Source organism: Vigna unguiculata, chromosome 3, assembly GCF_037176805.1.
Source record: "Vigna unguiculata cultivar grain cowpea cultivar isolate G323 ecotype 2 chromosome 3, ASM3717680v1, whole genome shotgun sequence".
Taxonomy (NCBI): Eukaryota; Viridiplantae; Streptophyta; class Magnoliopsida; order Fabales; family Fabaceae; genus Vigna; species Vigna unguiculata.
In genome coordinates, this window is record NC_140794.1 from 14,313,524 (window position 1) to 14,323,705 (window position 10,182).

The 10,182-nt window shown below is 34.3% G+C and overlaps 1 protein-coding gene and 1 long non-coding RNA gene across 5 annotated transcripts; one reads left to right on the forward strand and one right to left on the reverse strand.

Annotated features, from left to right (window-relative positions):
* Positions 1 to 760: 760 nt before the first annotated feature.
* Positions 761 to 5,686, reverse strand: LOC114178631 (uncharacterized). 4 transcript variants are annotated; one of them, XM_085671453.1, is made up of 11 exons: positions 5,484 to 5,686; positions 4,869 to 5,083; positions 4,730 to 4,786; positions 4,512 to 4,582; positions 3,206 to 3,270; positions 3,057 to 3,101; positions 2,878 to 2,958; positions 2,716 to 2,783; positions 1,683 to 1,731; positions 1,414 to 1,574; positions 761 to 1,212 (listed from the first exon to the last, which is right to left on the reverse strand). In XM_085671453.1, exons 2-11 carry the CDS (start codon positions 4,937 to 4,939, stop codon positions 1,146 to 1,148), a joined length of 735 nt encoding a protein of 244 aa, XP_085527579.1. In that variant the 5' UTR covers positions 4,940 to 5,083; positions 5,484 to 5,686; the 3' UTR covers positions 761 to 1,145. The 4 variants fall into 4 exon arrangements, with proteins under 4 accessions (XP_085527579.1, XP_027920443.1, XP_085527580.1 ...); XM_028064642.2 differs by having other exon boundaries at positions 4,730 to 4,790; XM_085671454.1 differs by having other exon boundaries at positions 4,869 to 5,072; positions 5,484 to 5,672.
* A 558-nt stretch (positions 5,687 to 6,244) lies between these two features.
* Positions 6,245 to 10,093, forward strand: LOC114175684 (uncharacterized). The gene is made up of 3 exons (XR_003602876.2): positions 6,245 to 6,416; positions 6,536 to 6,607; positions 7,753 to 10,093. It is a non-coding gene; the product is annotated as an uncharacterized LOC114175684 (long non-coding RNA).
* The last annotated feature ends 89 nt before the right edge of the window (positions 10,094 to 10,182 follow it).

Consider the following 10,182-nt stretch of genomic DNA (forward strand, 5'->3'; position numbering starts at 1 on the left):
AGATACTGGTATAAGATTGCAGTGACCCTCATTATGTAAATGAAATAACCAAAAATGGTTTTGACTTCATATGGAAGATGTCTAAGACATGTCATCTTAAATCTCCAAACTAACAAAAACAACATATTTTAATTGAAACCATCTAGAAGTGTAAGACGTCTCCAAACAGGTGTTAGAGATGTGTCCAAATCAGAAAATCTATGATACAGTGATAAGAAAGGAAAGAGTGAATGAGAATTAACCCTAGATTCAGATAGATACTACCCAAAACAGCTTTTTGAATAAAGCGAAGAATCTATTCTAAACTATTCTAACTCTTCTCCTCCAGTTGGGATATACAAATTATATTTACTAAACTTGAAACGAATAAATTCAATCTTAGGCCCTCATCAATTTTGTGAAAATATCTGATCACTAGAACTGACAAACACCAATTTTCTTAAATAACAACTTTTCACAAATGAAATAACAACCAATCTTTGATTCGTCCTCTCGTGGATCACAAGATATCATATACAATGCAAAAAGAGCTGTTTGATTATCACAATACATCTTCATTTTCTAAATCTCATAAGTTTAATTCTTAAGAGGAAATATTTTACCCACACAAGTTCCCAATACATCTTCAGTTTAAAACCATGCATGTGCAATTGCTCAGAGATTATACCAGACAAGATTAGAAGAAGGATGGCCAAATATAAGTACAGGACAATTACAAGTTGTAGCTTGTGGTTAATTCAAGATTAAAAGACAGAAAGAATAAAAGTCACAAAACGAAGGATTCAAGGATATATTGCTAATACATCGGCAGTAAAGAATGTTCTGCTACTTCATGAAACAAAAAATTGAAAACGTAGTAAACAAAATCTGACAAACTTATACCAGACCATTGTTAATGAACATATGTACTATGCGAAATTCTAAATGTCATGAGATATTGTGAAGAAAATTAGCATTGATTTCTTTCAATCATGTCACTGGAAAGTGAACGGCTGCTTGAGCCGCAGGGTATACAGTCTGCACAATGTACTAAGCTTTGAACCCAGGTGAAGGATGGAAGTTGATAGATACAGAGCAGGGCCAGGATTTCAATAAATGAAAGCTGATATCACAAGCAACACCACAACTCCTTCAGCATTCCAACTTTATCTTACCTTTCTAAGAGTGTTCATATAAGTATAACTGGACAAGGTCACGAAAAGCTTGCGGAACCTGCAAAAATGAATTTAGATGTGCTATTGTGCAATGCCTCTGAGATAATTCAGATGAAGTTTCTAAATATCTATCACTGCAATATTGACCCGATGGAAAAGATTGAAGACAAAAATCCAAACTAAACAATATTTGCAAATTTCTAGCAAAGGTATTTAGTACATGTAGTTTTATAATAAAAGTATAGTAAAGCATGCATACCACACCCATTGGCTTGAGTGTTGGGCCATTGCTTTAAAGCTCCTACGAGAATTCTCATTGACTAAGCAATGCATTGTTCCATTTGAGTGCAGCATGGCCAAAAAGATGGACAACCAAATATCAACAGGACCACTATATTTGCGCAAAATATTGGTGCTAACCTATAAGCAATGAAGACATCCGAGGAAAATAAGGCAATTTGGGAGAGTTATAAAAGAAATAACTGGTCAAATAAAATGAGAAATAAAACCAAGAAAACAAACACATACAAGCTCCCAAACTTCGATATCCCTTTGTAAAGTATCATGCAGTAGCTTGCTGTCACAAAAATGGAAAAAATTTCAGTGTCAAAGACAGCAGCACAAGAGGAAGAGAAAACAATGCAATTAGTTTACTAAGATAACTCATGGAAGATGTCAATGCGCTTAACTCCCAGAACCTTTTGTTTTCTTGGATGCTGTACAAAATATCACATTCACGAGGATAACTTATGGACAAATTCTAACAACCAGCAAAGCCAAAATAGCAAAAGCGTTCACCCACGTGAATAGGTTGACTATAGGATCAAGGCACCATTGGGCTCAATTAAAAACCAAATTCTCATGTACATAGTCTGTTGTAGGTGCCCATGTTTGAAATATCGACAAATTTGCATGGATTGTCGGAGCCAAATTCAATCCTCCAACTTTTACCCGGACTTGAGACCATAGACACAATAAACATAAAAATTACTCGCACAATTTAAAATAATCTCTATAAGAAGTATGCATGTACAAATACCAACATATATTAATAAGTTTGAAAATCTAAAAGCCACTGCATACATAGCAGCTTGCAAGAACTTTTAAAACAATTTCAGCATTTGAAATAGATATTGACAAGTATTAGAGAAGTTGTTCAAGTTTATAGAGTATGGAGTTTTTTATGGAAACAAACTAATCTGCTCCTAACAGTATCAAGCACAAAATAACACCTGAACTGAAAATGGGCATTTTTAACTTGGTAAAAGATGGGGGACAATGAACTTAGAGTACACAGTGTGTGCCGTTATGACCCATTTATTGTTATTTCAATTTTAAAATTATATTGTTTCAAATAATCTCAAAATGTATAAATGTTAGTGCAATTTGGTTCAACTTATTTTGAATAAATAATTGCTTTCTGTCAGGTTTTTGAGAGAGCATTTAAAAAAAGAAACCATTATTTCCCTTGAAATAAAAGGCCATCCAATCATGCTACTAATATCACCATATTTTTCCATTTATAGTTATTCGATATTGATCAATACAATGCTCTACTTACCACACTCCATAATGCACATCACGATGATTACAATGGCCGGAGACACCATAGCAGTCAAAGGTAATAATCTGGGGAAAAGGGATAAGTAGAAAGAGAGATAATTTGCACTGGAAGTACTAGTCTGTCAAAAGATGCTTAAGGCAGGCAGAAGAACAGTCTTACCATATCAATTGAACAACTGGTTATTTCTTCCTCGATAATCTTTGCCAGTAAGCTATGGTTCCAAACTTTATCAAAACCGTCCTAAGTATAACAAGTTAAACAACAACAACATAAGGAACAGACAATAAGCTTCAGAAGTAATAGTAAATATTATATCCAAAAACCTATTGGATCAAAACCTGCAGATCATGATGGTCAACAATCTTTACTTGCTGCATCGGAACCTGGGTACAATTTCCAATGTAATACAAAATTTAATTTGTAAGTTTAGAAAAGTTATGATTTTAAATTTGAAACCACAGCTATTTTATATCATTATGTAAATCACCTTGAGGGCTACACAAGCCTGAAAAAGCTCTCGTTTTCTGATATTGCCTTTGCCTTCTGCACCACCTACAGAAAAATAATAAAAATGTCAAACTATCCAATGGAATGAAACATAAACTTCAAAGCTTTCAAAGAGGCTAGACTTGAAGCTTTAATTTTTTGATGTTGAAATTCTCATATCTAACCATCTAAGATAGAAAGATTTCTTATCCTACATCTTTGAAATGCAAAAGTAAATCATCAATTAATTAAATACCTGTTAAGGACAGAGATACATATATAGTAACAATGGAAAATGGACAATTGCTTGTAAGGAATTAAATGTGATTCTCAAGTTTACAAGAAAAAAGAAATACAGGGATGGACAGGAAAATAGAAACGGAATAATGATTGGGTTGGATCACATAAACCAGGGAACTCCCCGCAGTCAACCTTCATAATTTCATTCAAATATAAAAACCAGCCTCCTCATAAAGAACTGCCAGCAAACTTTCAGATCCCCCTCCTTCCTAGCTTCGCAATCATTCCCTCTTATTCTCCCATTCAGAGAATCTTCCTTCATCTCCTATGTAAGATTGAGTGTTTTTCACTAAGCAAAAAACTATAACTAATAGTAGTCATGGTGCAATTCATATTACCTAAGAGTGTAGCAACCCGAGTCACAATTCAATTTTAACTTGACTTACTTGACCTCTATCACAAGACAATCAATACAATTCTCAACATCCTTCTCACCCATCCCAAGCATCCCTCTACTCTGTTAGGTCCATTCTTTCCCTGCCCATACTTCTTTCTTACTTTTATATATATAGGCCAAGAGTGTGTTGAAGCCCTTTGAATATAATTATAAAAAAAGAAAACGAAAATTTGTATCAATTATAAACCGTGATAACTGATACAAGAAATAACCTGACTTGTGCAGCTTAAGCTAAAGCAAGATTGATAATGGTACAAGAATTCATTAGTTTGATTACAACATTGAAGTCTATTATCATAAGGTATGAGAAATAATATTAAACTTCTTTTACATATGATCTCAGAAATAATGTTGAAGGGGCAATATGATTCATTAAAAAGTCATACTCTATACTGAAAATAGCTAAAAAAACATTCTTTATCAATACAACAAGTAACTTTCTCAATTTATAAGATGTCGCCTTCAGAAAGTTCAAGTACAGAATGGGGAGAAAGAAAAGCTATAATTGGAATTAATAGAAATGAGTGTAAAATAAACAAACATATATATATATATATATATATATACCAAAAATGCAATAAGAAAAAAACATATTGGCAAAGCTATTCACCAGTGGATAAGCATAGTATTTGAATGTTATGTCCCTTTGAAGTCAGAAAATTTATAGTTGGAGTAAAGAACCTGCAGAAATGAAACAAAAATTCAAGATAGTGCTAAAGCGTAATACAGGAAATATATGCTTCAAACTTCTAAAGCCTTAGAAATATATGTTTCAAGAATCAAAGGTAGTAGCATTAGAGGTATGAAAAACGTGGGTTTGGAACTTAAATGGATTCGTCGTCCGGATGAGCAGTAACCAACAAGACGTTTCTCTTCCGAAATGATCTGCCTGAAAGAAAGCATCAGAGATTTTGAGGAAGAAGAAGAAGAAGAAAATGGAGGCGAAATGGAAAAATAGAGGCATTACCGTTGTGAGTGAAATGTTTGGCGAAAGGGATGCGAGGGAGAATGAGAACTTTGCAAAGAGAAATGATCCATAGAAATAGAAAGAAGAGAGGTGCAGTGATGAGAATGAAGGCCATCTTCAAATCAATAATATGATCCACTTTTATGGTTGGATCAACTTAGTAGAGTATTTCATTAAAGATCCTAGTAATCAACCATGTTATACCTGTACGACAACTTCACAAAAAAATACTATGAAAAGTTGTTTCAATTATTTTTCGTATATTTATAAAAGGTATATTCTTATTCTTATTTTTACATCCAAAAAACATAAACCATAATATGACATCTTCTTTCTTTCTCTTTCCAAACGAAAAAAATATATGTGAAAAACTATTCTATTTCAGGCAAAAAAAAATTATAAATTACTATTCAAATGGCACAGGCCTATCAAAGACAAAGAACGAAACAATTACACAACTAAAAAATACTTCATTGAAATTTAAGATTATTTCAAAGGAAAACAAATACAGAAACAAAAACTTTAATTGGTGCCAATGATAATTAAGAAAGGCACGCGCATTGGTGGAATAAGGAAAGAAAAATTGGGAAAGGGGAAAAAGATGGGAGAGAGTACCAATTGGTCGGAAACCTAAAGTGATACAGAGCTCGTTTTCTTCGGCGCGAAGAGGAAGAGAAGAGAAGACCTTTCTATGTTTCTTCAACGCATTAATCTTCACTTTTTCTATTATTCATTCTACACAGATCGGAAACCTTTTCATTACACGTTGGGATTTGTCTCAGAAACATGTTAACCTTTCGTTTTATCCTAATAACAAACAATAATATATTATAAATAAATTGCCAACTATATACTCTTTATAATTCTTTTTATTCTTTTAATGAATAATAATTTTATATAAACTTAATAAACTTGTATGTTTTTATTGGATTTTTATTAAATTTATGTATTTTTTAATTAAGTTTTTATTATTCAATTTGTGTTTGTTTTTGTGTCGTCTTGCTTGTCTCTAGTATTTTATTAACAACAAAAACTTCATATTGATTAACATTTTAAAACAGTAAACCAAACCGAACAAGATAACATATCATTGTATAAATAATAAAGTTAAACTATAAAACTCAACTAAAAATTATAAAAATTTTGAATACAAACACTAATTAAAAATATCTAAATTTAAATTTATGGTGAACATAAAAGAAACATTTTTTATGATATATAGTCTACCATAAACGATGACTAATAATAATTTTAATAAACAATAAAAAAGTAGAAGTAGAAACTGTAAGGCCTTTTTTTTTTCTTTTCAGTGTCTTAAAGTGTTGGGTCTGGCCTTTTCGGAGGCCCAAGGCCAGCACTTCATTAGGACACCCTACCTTACCAGCCACCCTCACTTTGCAACTTACCTCTGTTTTAGAAAAACAGATTTCTTTGGTCTCTCTTACAGAAGCAGTTCCTCTCTTCCTCTCAAATCTCCAGCTAGAGCTCCGCTAGGGCATACGACCTCCTCCTACCTCCAAGCTAACAAAAGCAGCTCGTAACTCTCTGGTAAGTCGAACTCTAGAGCCTTTGGTCTACTTTCTTCCCCTCCTTCCACTGTTTAAGCACGTTGGTTAAGTTAGGGCTAAGTCTCTTAACTTCGTTTTGTACGAACCTTTCTGTTTCAGCTCTCTAATATAGTTCCGGAGCTGCTATTTTCGTAGATTGCGGGTCTGTTGCCTTTTGGTGCTCAAACAAAGGTAAGGGAAGCTAGATTCGCCAGTCCGAGTCATTGTGTGTTTCTTTTTGGGTTGATTTGTGTTTATAAGCTTGAGTAGTGTGTTTTATCAAATGAAACTGAGTTGCATGTGCTCTTGGATGTTGGTAGTGTTGTTTTTCTGCCTTGCATGCGTAAAACAGTGGTGAGATCTGTTATTCTCGCCCAAGCGAGCTCGTCTCGCCTAGGCGAGAGTAGCAGAGTGCTCACTGCCACGAGAACTCGCCTAGGCGACCAGCCCACGTTCTGAGCGACGCCTTGTCTCGCTCAGGCGAGGAGGTCTCGCCTGAGCGAGAATTCGTGAAAAAAAAACCTGTTGCTTATCTCGCCTGGGCGAGAGTCCGCTGCGTCAGGAAGGCCAACGTCTCGCCTGAGCGAGTTTGCGAATGGGTGGCATGTTTTCCTGACTGTTTGGGTGCTTCATTGTATTTATTGGTCAGACTTTTTCCTCCTAAAAATGATGTACGTGTTTATACTTGGGTGTGTGGATTTTTATGAACGAAATTGGCATGCTTGGTATGAGATTGATCATGAGTTTGTGGCTTCGTGATGTTTTAACATGAAAATTGGATGAATGACCAAAAAGAGGTGGGAATTGTATGAGAAACATGATTATGATGGTGAGATAGGCGTAATTCCATGAGTCCCATGGGGAGACTTCATGGTGGCGTGTAGTGTATATATTAAGATAAGGATTCAAGTAAGGATCGCATCCCGAAACTCTAAAGGGTCAGTGAGTCTCAGGTAGAGAAATCTGACTCAAGTAGTGAGAGTAGCGGGAGGCCCTAGTCTTTGGCAGGATAATGGCCTTAGACGCTTAAAGGCTAACCTTGTGAGTGGTAGGGTGAAACCCATTGGCAATGGCTTTGCAGAGCAGTAGAGGCCACCACAAGTGCAAGCGTCCAGTGAATCCGATCTTAATATATGTATCCGGATAATTGAGTCATAGTGTCTTGCTTGTTTGTCATACCATGAATTATGTGCCTCTGTGTTGTATGTCTGGGAATGTTTATGCATTTATTCCTTTATACCATGATAAGTATCGTATTGCACTAGCTTACCCTTGCATGTTGTGTTTGTTTCTGTTATGTTTTCTCTCTTGCGATGATCACCTTCTGGTGGGAGCAGAAGAGAGGGAGGTTCGAGATGGACCAGGGAGACGCAGCAGTGCAGCTTAGATCTTCTTGTCTGGATGTCTTAGGAGTAGTTTCATGGCCATGAGGCCTTTTGTATTAGTTGCCTTGAGGGCAACCCTTTTGCAAGACTGTTAAACTTTTAGACTTGTGTTTTCTTATGGCACGGTTGTATGTCCAGGTTTTCCTCTAAGTACTCCTATGGATGACTGTACTAGTTACTTTTCGTACGTTTCATGTTGATCTGGTTGGTTCTCGTTATCAAGGTTGTGATGATGCTTTATTTGGTAGAGTAATCTATTAAAATGGGACGTCACAGAAACTTTATGGAAAATTAAAATGAGAAAAACTTAATTATGACTATATATAAATTTCGTAAATTTATGAAATATTAAAATTATTTATTTCAAATATATAAATATGGAAATGTTACATTCTCGTGTTATTACAAGTTACAAAACAAAAACAACTCTTGAATGTATTTATTTTACAGATTTACAGATTAAAAGTATTTTGTTTTGGGAAGTGAACGTGAAACTGTTACATTCTTGTGTTTTTAAAATACTTACAAAAATTATCTTGGGCTACCTTATCATGTTTTCTAATGATAACTTTACAAGTTTTGAGAAATTCTCTGTTATAGGGCCTTTTGGCTTGCGTGGATTCGTTATATTGATGGATGTAGTTGTGCGGATTTGCAGGATCTGACTGTGTTCGTTTAGAAGAATTTGCTAGAAACTGGAGATGCAAATTTGAGAGATGGTTATCTCACCAAAAGAGACATTTGCATGGATAAGTCGGTGGTTTACCATAATGTTTGTGTGTAATGTGGCGATGCATAAGTAATGAAATCGGTTATGGAATCGATTTCAGTGTGAGCGAATGTGTGCGTGTTACAGAATCAATTATAGAACTTGTCTCATGGTATGCTGTGTGTTTGTTTATATATGTGTTAGTTTATGTAAGAGGGATGGAATTTCATAACTGATTCCATGTGTGTATATTTGATTTATATATGTGTTAATTTATTTACGAGTGATGGAATCGTTTTCATACTGATTTTATGTGTATATGTTTGGTTTATATGTGTTAGTTTATATACGAATAATAGAATCGGTTCCACACTGATTCCATGTGTGTGTGTGTTTAGTTTATTGTATGTGTTAGTTTATAAATGAGCGTTGAAATCAATTCCATTATCAATTAAATGTGTGCGTTTGATTTTCATATATATAAAACAATAAATAATGAAAGTAATAAATAGTATTCATAATATTAAATAACAACATATTAGTTTTAATTATAAAAATAAAATAATAATTTAATATTTTTAATTTATTAAAAACAATTTATCTATGATCAATCAAATTATTTTACAAATTTTCACCAATTTCACTCATAAATCCTAGGAGTGGCAATGCGGGCCGGCCCGCCCCGTTTAGGCCCGCCCCGCATAAGGCCCGCACATCGCGGGCCGGCCCGCCCCGCCCCGCACATTTTATGCGGGCCGCATACTCTGGCCCGCCCCGCATATACATTGGCCCGCGGGCCTGCGGGCCGGCCCGCTTTTTTTTTTTTTTAATTTTTTAATTTTTTAATTTTTTTTATAATAAAACTTTCAATGTTTAAAAATTGGGAAACTTTAAGAAGTTCACAAAATTAAGTAAAGACTTTGGGGAATTAGATGATAAATTGATAATTCAACATTTTCATCATATTCATACTATGACATACACAATGTATTCTTTAAATTTTAGCACATTAAAAATTACACAATACTTGTCTTTTCCAATTATACAAGAATTTGAAATGTTAATGCAAGAGTCCATAAAAGAAGTAATTAATATATACAAGTACAAGTTTTTTTTTTTTTTTTAAATTTTATGCGGGCTTGCGGGCCGGCCCGCGCGGGCCGCGGGCTAGCCCGTGCGGGCCGAGCCCGCGCGGGCTTGCGGGCTCAATATCCTGGCCCGCCCCACATTTTTTCTGCGGGCCGGGCCCGCGGGCCGGGCCCTAATTGCCACCCCTAATAAATCCTATTAATATATTTTTAAATCTCTTAAAAGAAAATAGGTAAAATTTATTTACTCAAATCCACCAAAATTTACTTAAATTCATCCAGCAGTGTTGTTACTCATTCATTGTCTAAAAATCACCTTAATGTTGGGTTTTCATGTTTATTATAAATATATAAAATAAAATTATTAGAATAAAAACAAAAATAAAACTAGACCTAATAAAATGATAATCTAATAAATTTGAATATTTTTAATTATATTTTTATTAACAAATTTTGTTTTATTAACTATCAAAGTTTTTTATATTTTTCAATTAAAGCTTTATATTTTAATTTGTTTTCAATTAAGATTTTTTATCATTATTATTCCTTTGTTTTTGTACATGGAGAGCCTCTACCAGCCTTTAA

What these genes read in the sequence shown, in the direction of transcription:
- LOC114178631 (XM_028064642.2), bottom strand. Translation starts at nt 4,983, where the DNA reads ATGGCCTTCATTCTCATCACTGCACCTCTCTTCTTTCTATTTCTATGG. An exon ending in TTGACCATCATGATCTGCAG is followed by an intron (nt 2,959 to 3,056) that starts GTTTTGATCCAA and finishes TGTTATACTTAG; the next exon opens with GACGGTTTTGATAAAGTTTG. An exon ending in CACTCAAGCCAATGGGTGTG is followed by an intron (nt 1,213 to 1,413) that starts GTATGCATGCTT and finishes TCATTTTTGCAG; the next exon opens with GTTCCGCAAGCTTTTCGTGA.